The 13818-nt window shown below is 59.9% G+C and overlaps 1 protein-coding gene across 2 annotated transcripts in view; it reads right to left on the reverse strand.

Moving 5' to 3' along the window:
- Positions 1-984: 984 nt before the first annotated feature.
- Positions 985-13818, reverse strand: part of GRM4 (glutamate metabotropic receptor 4) — a 103545-nt gene continuing 90711 nt past the window's right edge. For both annotated transcript variants that reach the window (XM_069564672.1, XM_069564671.1), the window contains 2 exons: positions 7759-8005; positions 985-1940 (listed from right to left, as the gene is read on the reverse strand). In XM_069564672.1, the coding sequence (XP_069420773.1) occupies positions 1891-1940; positions 7759-8005 (297 nt within the window). In that variant the 3' untranslated portion in view covers positions 985-1890. The remainder of the gene's footprint in view (positions 1941-7758; positions 8006-13818) is intronic.

Genomic DNA, 13818 nt, shown 5'->3' on the forward strand with positions numbered 1-13818 from the left:
CACATATTTACTGAGCACACAGTAGGTGCTGCACACACATACAGTCTCACCGGACCCCCAGGAGAACAGACTCCCGAGCCTGGCCCCCAGGAGTAGCCCCCCAGGCGGATAGAGGGGCCTGACACGTGATTGAATGCCCCACCTCACCTCTCACACATGCCCACACCTGCTCCACACCTGGGCCCTGCCAACCCCCACTCGGGCCCCTCTAGCGCCCCGTCAGGTATCAGAGGAAGCAGGGCGGGGTGGGGGGGGTGGGGGGCGGGCAGGAAGGGGCGGCTCAGGCAGCTGCCGCCTGGGGCCTCGCTGTGTCGCTGGCTCTGTAATTTACCCCTGGCAGGGCCCAGCCCCCGAGCAGCTCGCTCCCCACCTCCCAACCTGCCACGGGCGCCAGCTGCTGTGAACACACGCTCCCACTTGCCGGGGACAGCATCCTTGTGACATGGGTGTGATGTGGACTCACACCCACTGGAGCCTAAGCAGACAGACACTCCCACAAGACAAATAAGCTTGCCTGCGGAGGTACAGGAGTGCACACACACACACACACACACAGACAAAACAGACAAGACGCATAGGGCTGGGGGGGAGACACACATATACACCTGTGCCACGCACCTGGCCTACCTGGCCACGCGCCACACACTCATCTCCAGGACAGCCACACATCATCCCAGCACCTGTGGCCAGGAGACAGGATGGGCAGGAGGGGAGGGCTCTGGGTGCTGGGAACCCTGGACCCAGCGTCTCAAGAGGAGCATTTCCTGGCCGGGAGGGAAGGAGGGGTTAAGGTTATGGTTGGCCCCTCCCTACCCCGGGACTCTCCAAGACCCCAGCTGAGGCCAACCCAGGAAGCAGCCTCCACTGCCCTCCAGCCCTGTGTCCCTGTCACCCAGTTCCCCCTTCCCCGTAACCGCAGGCCCTCCAGCTTCGGGCTGAGCCAGGGGTCTGACCGCAGGCCCCTTAGTGGATGTGGAGCCGGGGTGCAAAACCATGTGTTTATTTTTATTAGAAATGTTCTTGGTATAAAAACAATCATGCGCTACACATTGTCGTCAATAACCATCACCAGACACCCAGGCACTGAACTCCGTGTCATCGGCTGGAGGGGCAGGCGGGCAGGCGGGCAGGACACACGGCAGACGGGCGGGGGGCAGGCGGGCAGGCTGCGGGCCACAGGCACGCACACAGAGGCCACCAGGAGGACGCAGCACTTGGCAACACACTTGAGATTTGCTTTTGTTTCGGCTTTTTCGTGTTTTGATTTTTTTTTTTCTCCTTTTTTTCTCTTTAGCAACATGTAGGATTTGGCAAATCAGCAAGAGATGGCAGGGAGAGGGAAACGAAGAGATGGCAAGGAGGGGGCTGCGGACCAGAAACAAAAATGCATGAGGGGAAAGATGGGCGGAGCACAGGAGAAAAGACGGGAGAGAGCTGGAGAGGCAGAGAAAAGGCAGAGAGGAGATACAGAAAAAGCAGAGAGCACACAGACAGAGACACATGGCGAGAAAAGGCGATAGAGAGAGATGGAGACTGAGAGAGTCGCCAATAGGACAGGCAGAGACGAGGGGGAAAGCCAGTGCCGCAGGCGCCTCCCAACCTGAGCCTCGGTGGTTTGCAGAGGGGCCGTGGTGCAGGACGCAGGCAATCGAGGTGGCCTGAGGCTTCCCCGCCCCCCAGCCTCCTCCTGGCCCCTGCCTGACTTGTCCAGGCCACCCAGCAGTGACCGCCGGGGGTCCCACTGTCAGCAGCACCAAGCCACGTCCGCGGGTGCCCACAGGCGGGGAGGACATCGGCTGGGCCCCTGGGCATGGCCCTGGCCCTGGCCCGACACACCATCCACAAGGGTCTCCATCCTCCTCCTCCTCCTGGGCGGCTCCAGGGGCTGAGCTAGATGGCATGGTTGGTGTAGGTGACGTAGGTCTGTTTGGTGGCCAGCGCTGGAAGGAGAGAGACCGGGGAGCGAGGAGTCAGGGGCTGTCTTCATCCAACACCCCTTCCGCAGGCATGGCCCTGCCCGGAGCATCAGTACCCACCCCGCCCACTGAGCACTTCCCCCAGACCCATCCCGCCCACCCCCACACCTGGGCTGCCGGCCTGGCGGGCCCATCCGTCTTCACCTTGTCCCCCTAGGCGGACCCTCCTTAGAGCTCTCCCTGCTGACGCCATCCCTCTGTGAGTGTCGCCCCCCCATGCCCAGTCCCTGCGTCCTCCTGATCCCACCAGGCTTTAAGAGGATCGTGTTTATTTCTGATATGATACAGTCTTCGAGTGTGTCCAGGGGAGAGTTTTTCAGACATGCAACACACACTTTAGAAACGCACATGTAAAGAATATACAGACACACCGCCTTGGGGGAATGAGCAGAAATGCGGACAGGGGAGATAAGGGAACCACAGAGGGGCCTCAGGGGGCTGGGCACTGGGGTGTGTGCCTGACTTGGCCCTACTTCCATGCCCGGGGAAATGGTGGGAGATGGAAGTCCTTGGAGCCCCTCAGCCTCATCTCCCTCCCCCGCCGGAGGTCTGTCTCACCCCAGCCCTGAGCCCCTCTTATCTGCATGCGTCACTCCGGCTTCCACTCACCCACCACGGGGGCCAGGGCTGCCTCTCTGGGTGTCTCCCCCCAGCCACGGTCAGCCCCCAACCCCACCCCCAGGGTCCCGAGTGCCTCCACTGCTGGAGTTCACACCTCACAGCAGCCTCAGAAAGAGGCCAGGTAAGCATCACCGTCTTGGAATACTGAGGAGCTGAGGCCAGATGGGTGAGGAGCCCAGCCTGACTCCTGGGGTTTTCCCTGTCCTGCCAAGGTTCAGGGTCTCCCTCCAGGACCTGCAGACAGCTCGGGGGGAGTTGGGGAGGCTGACCTGTGCTCTCTCTACTGAGAGAGCAGATTGGACGGGGCACATCGCGGCACCCCCGGTCATAAAACTGCCTTGACTCTGTCAGGACCCTAACAGCTCAGAACAGAGGGGAGCATCTACCAGGCACAGCCAGAGGCGTCTGCCTGGAGAAGGTGACGTGGAAGATGGCAGGATGGTGGGCGGCACCCTGACCTCCCCCTGCCGTCTATCTACCAGTTTTCACTGCCAAATAAAGGACCATATTTCCCAGACTCCCTTGCAGCCCAGAGTGGCCTCATGTGACCACATTCCTGCTAATGACAAGTGTCAAGGGCTGTCCATACCATTTGATGAAAATAGACTGTTCCCATGCGCAAGGAGTGGGAAATGGACCTTTATTGTTTTAAATCACTGAGATTTGGCAGAATTATTTGTTACCATAAAATGATCAAGCTCATTCTTTGGGGGAAAAAAAAAAATAGATCGTTTCCTCCCTACTTCCTCTCTTTTCCGTTCTGTGCCCAGAAGGGACATCTAGGTCGAGTGGCCCCAGGCATGAGGATGAGGACAGCCCTCTAGGACCCGGCAGAAAGACAAGCAGAAGGAGCCCACGTCCCTGCTGCCACCCGCCATGTACTCAGAGACCAGAGAGAAACGAATCTGATTGGAGCCGCTCTGTCCTGGGGCCTCTCTGTCATAGCAGCGTGACTGGAAGCTCACTCATACAGGCGGGACTGCAGCGACGCTCTCTCAGAGGGTCCCCCGGGTGTGGAAAGAAGCAAGGTTGCCAGGATGGGGTGAGCAGGGGGGACACCAGGGGACAAGTAGGGAGGCTAAAGGAAGAACTCTCTCCTGGCCCCACCTGAGAGTGGCTTTGTGAGGCGGGTGAGCTGAACTAGTCCCTGTCAGCGGAAATATCCAAGCAGATTAACTATCACTGGGCAGGGGCATGGAATTTCAGGTTTTAGGTGCTACCTGGACAGGTGCTACTGGAAGGCAATGGTGTCCACGACACCCAGGACAGCATTGAGAACCCACCACATCACTGCACAGTGTGTAAAGGACACCCACCATCATTTCTAAAACAGCCTACGTCCCTCCGGGAGGCTGGAGGACCAAGGGTGGACAAGGAGCACGGCTGTGACCTCAGGCAGTTCCTCCCCGGCCCTGCGAGGTCTCCCGGCCTAGAGCAGGAGGGGAGCAGCCCTTTTTGCTGAGACTTCCTTCCCTTCGGCTGCTCCCACCTCCCCACCCACTCTCTCCCCCAACCTCAGAAAAAGAGCCTGCCACTGACTGTGAGTCTCATGTCCGCGGGCCAGGCTACTGAGCATCAATTCCCCAGGGCTCCATCACCCTTTGGGTGAACTGATAAAACTGAATCTCCAAACCTGTAAACCCATCGGCAGCTCCTGGCTCAGAGGGGATGGAAAACCTCAGCAGCAAGATCGCCGCTGACTGCAGGGGCCTGGGAGCCTGAACTGGGGGCGGTGGGGGCGCGGGAGAGCGGCAGGGACAGAAAAAGTGGTGGGGAGGGGTGGGACAGCTGGGCCCCTCCTCTCCCTCCAAGACCACAGCTGCCTCCTCTAGAAAACCCAATCCCTGGGTTTCAGGACCTGGAAGCACCTTCAGCCCTCCACTATAAGCCAGCAGCCCCAGAGTCCTTCAACGGAGCCTCAGTCCGACTGTCTAGACAATGGGAGCAATGATTCTGCCCACGGCCCCCAGGAGCTGAGGCTCAAAAGGAAGAGCTCTGGCCATGAGTCAGAACACTTGAGGTCCAGCCCTGCCCTCACTGGTGTAGGGGATCTCAGCCCCTGCCATTTGGACTTTCTAACAAATTGAACCTCTCAGAACCTCAACTCCCTTATCTGTAAAATGGGGTGATCATAAGCCCTTACCTGCTCTCAGAAACCGGGTAGATAGAAATACTCCCTAAACCCTGAAAAATGGTAGGTGAAGGGACCAGACTAAGATATCGATGAGGACAGGATGGGGCCAGCGACACTCCAGGGCCAGCAGCAGCGTGGAGGGGGCGGAGGTGTGACCCAAGGGCCCCAGCCCATCCCTCACTGATGATGCCTGGCTGCTGGCTTTCAGTGCCGCTGCCTCAGCTAACAATTAGCTGGGCAGTGGCGGCACGAGCTGTCAGCCCCCATTTGTCGTCCCTGTGTTTTCTCGCCTAATCTGCCTGCAATCGGGCCCCTGAATTATTTATTCTGTTGTTTGTTTAAAGATACGTGGCCTGCCAGTGACAGAGTGAAAAATGTCCCTGCTCCACGGAATGACACCTCCCTACTCCTCTGGCTCACACCCCCACGATCTGGCTGTTCCCAGAATTAATCACCCGGCTCCTGCCCAGCGCCTCCATGGCTGCCGTTGTCCCCGAGCTGAGAAGGTGGGGGCGAGGGAGGCGGCCTCCAGTCCTCAGTGCGGTGGGCAGTGGGGAGGACCAGCTCTCACCCTGCCCTCCAGGGAAGCAGGAGGCTGGGAAAGCTGAGTCTCCCTTGCCAGGCCCGCACGGGGACCCCTCCTTGTCCCCAGTCCCCAGATGCCAGTCTGAGCAGAGGCAGACGCAACAGTGTCAACGAGGTGCCATCAGTCCCACCCCTGGGGTTCCCTCTGGCCCATCACAGCACATGCACGCCACCCTCTGGGGTCAGGGTGCTCTCTCCTGTTAGACTCTGGGGTCTGAGCGGGCTGAGACCCACTTGCTCTCATGAACCCTGGAGCAAAGCGGGGCCTGGGGGGATGGGACCCAAGAAGGGTGAGTCTCCCTGGGAAGGAAGAAAAGGAAGCCAGGAGTGTGGGGTGGGAAGCAGCGAGGGGTCCCTGCTCAGGACAGAAGGACCTAATTAGGGGCTGCCCTGGGGGTTTCTGCACATCTGAGTGGACATGAAAGACCAGAGGCAGGAAGGCCCATGACACCGCCCCTTCCCGTCACAGGCGGAGGGTCCACGTGGCATCTGAAGGGAGCCCCAGGCGTGTGTAGGCACAGGCAAGCTGGTGCCCTGGAGTACGACCGTAGAGAATAAAATGCCATTTGGTGGAGGGCGTGGCCAAGAGTTATCGGGGGTGGAGGGGCTGGAAGCCAGGCACTCAGCTCTGCACAGAGACAGGGAGAACGGGCGGAGCCAGAGTCAAGAGAAAGACACAGTGTGGCCAGCTAGTCATGACCTTGCTCTGTGACCTCAGGAGAATCACTCACCCTCCCTGGGCCTCAGCTGGGGACCCAGCCCAATCCAGGCCTCACAGGACTGCTGTGAAGACCACTCAGATGGGAGAGATCTCTGGGAAGTGAAAAGTCCTGTTTGGATGTGGGGAGGGACTTTCCTCCTTTCTATGGCTAACTTTTCCTACAGGTGGGAATGACTGATAATGGAAGATGCTTCAGCCAGAGCCCCAAGGCAGGGAGGCTGTAGGAGGGGCTATCCTAGCCCAAATACCTGCTAGGGAGGTCTTCTGTTTCTCCTGATCTCTTGGTGGGTGACAAAGGGGCCCCTCTCTGGAGCCTGTGCTCGCCAATCTCCCTTCTGCTGTTCCCAACAGAGTCCACTTGTGGCCTTTCCCCCAGGACTAGAGGGAGGAAGCAGAGCGTTGACCCGAGGGGCCACCGGATCTGAAACTCTCCTGGGAAAGCGGCTCTTTATCTCTGCCGCCACCAACAGAAGGCCCCAAGACTCCCAGAAAGTGGGGAGGCAGGAGGGGCTGCTATTTTAACCATTCAGACATTTACAGGGGTTCCAGGCAGGGAGTCCAGGTCTACGGTGGAAACACAAGTTCCCCTTCACCCTGTCTACCAGGGAGCAGTCGGAAGTGAGGCCCGTACAGTTGCAGCCCACAGGTCAGAGGCCTCGGTCTCTACTTGGAGGCAGTGAGATATCACCTGCTGCCATGTGGCCCCAGGGAGTCCCTCGCCTATCTGAGCCTTCTTTTTCTCATCTGTTGTTTAATCGTTCAGTTGAGTCTGGCTCTTTTGTGATCTCATGGACTGTAGCCCTCCAGGTTCCTCTCTCCATGGGATTTCCCAGGCCAGAATACTGGAGTGGGTTGCCATTTCCTTCTCCAGGGGATCTTCCCCACTCAGGGATCAACCCCGGGTCTCCTGCATTGTAGGCGAATTCTTTACCATCTGAGCCCCCAGGGAAGCCCTTCCTCATCTGTAGCCTCAAATAATTAAAAAACACTGCTTTCAAGGTTGCTGTGAAGATGAAAACTGGTTCCTGGCAGGTGTGGCCCACAGTCGGGGTTCAAGAAATGGTCACCCAACCTGTCCCTCCCAGGCCTTACCTCTCTCTCCTTGGACATCCCCCTACCAACCACTCTGCAGGCCCTGCTCCCCACCCCAGGCCCCACTTACCCATCCCAGGACTGGTGTCCTGAGTCCCTCTCTCTCAGGACCCTGCCTTGGGGCAGCTGGACAAAGCCAAGCTGAGGGATTTCAACTGCTTTCAGACAGTGCCCCCTCCCCAGAGAGACTAAAAGGGCACAGGCCCAGATGTGGAGGCCAAGGTGGAGAAATCCCAGCGTCTCAGGTCACCCTGCCTAACCAGGCCCCCTACGCACTCTTCCTAGGTGGGCATAGTTCCCTGGAAGGGACAGGCAAGAGTCCCCTTCCCAGGACGGGGCGGGGCAGAGTGGGCTAAGCTGGTGCCTCAAGCCTCTCCTCTGGATGGGAACCCCGCACGTTGGCCTCAGGGCTCTCCCTGTGACCCCATTGGAACAGACTTGGTTGGGAGCGGGGAAGCGGGGAAGCGGGGAGCGGCTCCAGGAAGAGGGCGGGGCTTGGGCTGGTCCAGAGGGAGAGGGGCGGGGCCTGGGCTGGTCCAGAGGGAGAGGGGCGGGGCCTGGGCTGGTCCAGCGGGAGAGGGGCGGGGCCTGGGCTGGTCCAGAGGAGAGGGGCGGGGCTGGGCACTCACCGGGGGCTTCCAGGTTCTCGCAGAGCTCGGACTTGGCCTCGCCGTTGGGCCGGAAGCTGCCTTTCTGCGTGAACTTGTTGGACATGGTGGCGGCGGTGACGACGGCTTTGAGACTGCGCTTGCGCTTGGGCACGTTCTGCTCCGGGTGGAAGAGGATGATGTAGACCTTGGGCATGTAGAGCATCCCCAGGGACACCGAGGCGCTCAGACTCACCGAGACGGTCAGCGTGGTCGTCTGGATGTACAGCTGGGGGGCGGGCCGGGAGCGGCATCAGAGCGCGCTCTGCCCCGGGCTCGCGGGGGCCCTGTCCGAAGCCCACCCCTCAGACAGGCACCGCTGGGGACCCCGCCCTGTGTCTTGCTGGTTTCGGGCGGAAGGGAGCCATGGTATTGAGCCTAGATTCAGCCTGGCTCCACCAGTCACTACGTGATCTTGGACAAGCCACATCCTTTGGGCCTGTTTCCTCGGGCATGAGAGTTCTAGTCCTTACCTCACAGGGGTGTGTGAGTTTGAAATGACTTAATAAATGGCAAAGGCATGTAAAATATCTGGTATGGGGTCGGTGCACACAAGGGTTCACCACTGTTATATGCTATCTGGGAGAGGCCCAGGGGCGGGGCTCTCGGGGGACAGCTGACCCTCCCCTGAAGCAGCCCCCTGCACAGGGCTGGGAGTGAGGTGAACATCGGAAGGTGCCTTGTAGTAGCTCCCAGTGGCCATGGCACCGCGCTGTGGCCAGGACCCCCATTCAGTGACTGCACCCCCATGCCACTCTGTACAGAGCAGGCAGCTGGCACAGGAGCCACGGCACCCGTCGTGATCCACTGATGACAGCCCAGTCAAAGCTCATTTCACGCTCACTCGCCAGCACTAACAGTGACAGATGTTTAGCAAAATGAAAGCCCATTAATCTGGGTGTCGGGTAATCCATTCTTCAATAGTGGGGCCTTCCAGGCAGGGCCCGACAATTCCCACTGCCCCAGCCTGGGATCCCCTCCCCACTTCCTCCTTCCCTCCTGGGCCTCCAGGTCTCAGCTGCCTCTCCGGCATCCTCAGCCAGGGTGGGGCCAGGGGAAGCCCAGGCTGTGGCCCCGGGGTCTGGGTATGGGAAAGCAGAAAATGCTCTCTGCCTCCTAGATCTGCCATTTCTGAGCCTGGGATCCCTCCCCTGGGGCCTGGTTAATGTACCACCTCCTCCAGGAAGCTCTCCCTGACTCTCAGATCCTAGCCAACCCCCCAAGACAGGCTTCACTCCTTGCACCCAGCCCAGCAGTGGGGGACCCGGGTCTAGACTTGAGTCCTGAGGTCACAGGGGCTCTGGCCTCCTTGGAAAGTCTCCTGAAGGGAGGGGCCAGGTCCTCCTGTTCTCATATTCTCCCCATCCCCTGCCCCTCTCCATAAATACCTCATGACCTGAATCTGAAGGCCTTCATCTCAGCCACCCTTCCCTGGGGGTTCTTGCCTTTGGAAGGGGGCTGGAGAAGCTGGAGGGTCTGAGAGAAGAGAGCTGTGTGACACCGGGGAAGTCTCATCCCCTCTCCAGCCCTCAATTTTCTCATCAGCACAATGGGATGATAGCACCTACCTCACCCAAACCACAAGGATACCCAAGCACAGACTACGAGGTCACATGAAACTTAAGGGCACTGAAAGGGGGTGTGGAGGAGGAGGCTAGGAGTGTGGAGAGGCCTCCATTCAGAAAATGTCACAGACCCAGGAAAATAAGAGCCTGTTCCCCAGTGAGCACACACACCTCTGTCCTCATACATAACCCACACTCTCACCCAGAGGCACAGCACTACCCCCCAGCATGCGGACTGGAAAGGTCATGGCAACCCAGTGGAGGGTGCCAGCCACCTCACCCACCCCTGAGATGGCATTGGGGCCCCAGGGTGGAAGGGGTGGAGGGGTCCAGGCTCCAGAGTATCATAACAGACCCTTGGAGAAGATAGTGGAGGTCTGAATTCAGCAAGAACAGGCATGCTATCTTGGTCTCCACCATTGACTGGGGGTTCCCTAGGGACAAGGCATGCCTCTGCCATTAGATTTGGGGGTCCCTGAGGGCAGGGGTGTCTCTTCTTTCACACTGGGGATTCTTGGGTGTATTTCCAGAATAGATTCATCTTAGGTCATTTGCCCCCACCTTGGTGATGGGGGGAGGTACTGTTGGACCAAAATTAGGTTGGTGGGACGGGGCTCAAGGACCCTTCTCTGGGCAGAGTGAGGCCTGCAGTTGATACAGTCCTGTGTCGGGGTCCAGGGACTGGGTTCCAGACTCCACTCCGCCCTGACCCACTGAGGGCCGCTGGGCCCCCTCCACCAACACAGGCGGAGCTTGCTCCATGGGCACGCGCACTCGGTTTAACGCCTTGAGTTCTGAGTAATTTTTGAATAAGGGGTGTTCATTCTCACTTGGCACCAGGCCCTGAGAACTATGGAGCCAGCCCTGCACACAAGCCTCAGTGTTTTCAGCCTAGGAGCCTTTCAACACACAAAATACAAGGAGGGGCAGAAAAAGACCAAACCTGAACAAAACTGCCCCCGATCTGTTGGAGTCCCTCTCCTGGGGGCTCCTCTAGCCATCCCCAGGCTAGGGGTGGCCGGCCCTGTGCACAAAAGTGGGGCTGGCACCCCACCACTGGCTCCAGCACCGGTCGGGAGCCCCCAGGTGAAGGTACACATGGTCACCAGGAGGCGGTAGCGTGTTAACCCTATCAGAGAAACAGCGGTCCTCTGACCCTCTAGCCGGCAGGGCTGGGGCCCGGCACTGGTGCAAGTCTCCAAGGCAGGCTTCTAGGATGCGCTGGCACCTGCCCTCCCCTCCGCCCATCCCCCAGCCCGAGCTGACCCCCTTCCTGCTCCCCTCTTCGACTTTGGTCAGGCCCTTGTTCCTCTCGATCCTCTGCAAGGAACCCTGCACCAGCCTCCCAGGTCCCCCTCCCCGAGTGAACGAGGCTGTCAGAGCCGGGTTTGATGGGGGAGGACAGAGGTCACCTGGGGTCACCTGGGGCAAAGGGCGTGGACAGGAGCTGCTGTGGAGGTGGACGGCAAATTTCCCGGTTTTGCCCTCAGCCTGGTGGGAGGCTCTGAGGAGTTCCTCCCACTTTGGACCCTGGTGGGTCCTGAGATCGTCAGAATCTATGAACCAGACAAATGAACTTCCCCACAACCTGGCTGGCCTCTGAGGCCCACCTCGACCTGCTGGAGCAGTAATCTCACTGGGTGGAGAGACCGCGCCCCAGTCTGCTCAGGGTGATGGCGCGTGGCTGTGGAGGTGAGCCCTGGAAATCCGGCCGCCTGCTCACCAGTGACACCAGTAGCCTGGGGGATGGGTGCGGCCAAGCATCTGTGAGTGTGCACACTACTAGATACACACACACGCTCACAGATCCACACCCATGTCCCCAAACGATGCCGCATTCATTCACACACCTGAACTCACATTCCTGACTCAGATACACCTGGGCTCTCACACACACACACTCCTTCACGCACCTGGGCACACACCCGTGTACACAGACAATGCACTCACATAATCTGCACACACACCTGCACACACCTGCACACACCTGCACACACCTGCACACACCTGCTGACCACACACACTTCATCTGCACACTCAGACACACTCGTACAGCCACGGACCCTCAGTACATACACCTGCCCATCCCCACTCAACCTGCGAACGTACACACACACACACACTCACGCACACGCTGCCATCCACTGCTCAGTGTGCACAAAAAGGCAGGGTGAGCATGGGGTGGGGCTACTGTGGGGAGCTATGTCACGGGCACAGAAGTGCACACACACACACAGTGTACACACACACCTCTATACCCGTATACCCACAACACAACGCCCCACGGGCACAGAAGTGCACACACACACACAGTGTACACACACACCTCTATACCCGTATACCCACAACACAACTCCCCACAGTAGCCTCACTCCGCTCCACCCCATCTACACACGTGTGCATGCACACACACAAACACACACACACGCGCACCCGGCATCCAGCAGCCGGGCCTGCAGCTTTCACTGGGACCATTTGTAACTCAGGTGTGAACAGCACAGATCCAAACCCAGGCTGCCTGAGCCTCTAAGAAGCCTGGTGTTCTGAGCTGGAGGCACTTCAGCACTCATGTTCCCACTCTCGCCTCACGCAGAAGCCCAGAGGAGGAGGGGCAAATCCCACGTCGATGCCATCAGGGGCAGACCTGGGTGTCACAGCCACACATTGGTGTGGGCCAGCCTGCTCTGTGACCCGGGGCAGGTCCCTGTCCCTCTCTGGGCCTCAGAGGAGATCATTTCAGAGGCTCCTCTTCACAATCAGTACTGAGGGGCGCCTCCTACAAAGGGAGAAATCAGAGGCAGGTAGGGTGGCCTGGGGTGCTGAGAGAGGGCTGGGTGGTAGAGGGGCTGGGGCCAGGAAGATAGGAACATGCGGGGAGCCGTGCGCCGGGTGCCAGCCGGGGAGTTACAGGAAGGCAGAGTCAGGGCGCAGACCACCCTGCCGGCAGCCTCCCAGCTGCATGTCTTACTCCCCAGGGAGGTGAGGGAAGGGGCCTCCTGGGATTGTTGAGAGTAATTTCTCAAGCTGCCAGCTTCCTGGGGTGTGGGCGGCCTCCCCTGCTGGCTCCATGGGCTCACTGGGCACTGTGAAGCTTGGGGGCCTCTGCGTGCACCTGCCCACGGCGGGGGCCTCCTGCAGGCCCCCAGGAGGGGAGATCCAGACCCAACCTGCAATGCAATGGCAGCGGCTTTGGCTCAAGTGTGCAGGTGGCCAGGAGCCAGGCCTGCTCTCGGGCCTCAGGGTGCTTACTGCCAGCCTCAGGGTCTGCGTCTCAGAACCCCCAGGGCCACCGTTAGAATAAGGGCCACAGGCGTCCCTGCGCCAGGCCCAAGGGACACAGGGCAGAGGCTCCTGCCCTCGAGGAGCTGCTGGAAAAGAGGAGAGCACATCCCGAGGGAGGGCCAGGCTTGAGCTGCCCCGGAGCTGCAGGGGTGGAGGGGAGAGGCTACTGAGCTAGAGCACCGTCATCTGGCTGGGTGACCTTAGACAAGTCGCTCCAGCTCCCTCTGCCTCATCTGTAAACACGGATGGTGAATGTACCCTGGCCCGTCGTGTGGCACCTGCCGACCACCAGGCCAAGTGCCTGGCACGTGACAAGCAGCCCCGTGGGGCTCTGACCACAGCCTCACTGGGGCCCAGTGTCCCTCGGAGCTCAAACACAGGCTCGCCCTTTAAACGCCGTCCTCAGGATGGTGACTCCCCCGGGTGCAGGTCGAACCTGGCCCTCGCCCCTGAACCCCAGACTCACACAGTCAACCACTGAGTCAACTGCGGTCCAGTCCGCTGCGCCGGGCCGTCTCAGCAGCCTCCTAAACTCAGCCTGTGCGCAGGAGTTCCCCATCTCTGCACCATAGGCTCCTCCGCTGCCTCCCCAACCCTGCCCCTGCGTGTGGAGGCTCCTCCCTTCCCACTGCTCACACCAACAACTGGGGGCGGGGGTGTCAACCGAGGACCCCCTCTGTGCTTCTCACCCACATGCGCTCCACCAGAATCCCAGCCCCCGCACCCCCGGACCTGGCCGGAGCCCCCCACTCCTCACCTCCTGCGGGCACCATCACACCGCCTCGGCCCTGCTGCCCTGCTCCCCGCCACCCTCCGCAGGGCTCACCTCAGAGGGGTCCTACACCCTACCGCGGCCCTCCCGCTCAGAGCCCACAGCGGCTCCCTTCTCGCTCCCAGGAAAAGCCAGCATCCTTGGGCCTCTGTTTCTTAGGCCAGCTGTGCCGTCTACCCCCCAACACCCTGAACCTTATCCCCACCCTACCCCCGACTTCCCAGCCCCAGCGTCCTTACAGTGGGCAAGTGTCTTCTACACCCCTCGTGCCGACTGATTATTACAACACCTGTGAGGACTGCAGATGAGGCGAATGGCCCACTCTACAGTGAAGATGCTGAGGTGGAGGCCAGTTGGCTTGCCCAGGATCCCACAGTCAGACCCGGAGGTAGGGTCCTCAGTCCCCCTGATCCGCCCTATCTC

The sequence above is a fragment of the Ovis canadensis genome, chromosome 20 (assembly GCF_042477335.2).
Source record: "Ovis canadensis isolate MfBH-ARS-UI-01 breed Bighorn chromosome 20, ARS-UI_OviCan_v2, whole genome shotgun sequence".
NCBI lineage: Eukaryota > Metazoa > Chordata > Mammalia > Artiodactyla > Bovidae > Ovis > Ovis canadensis.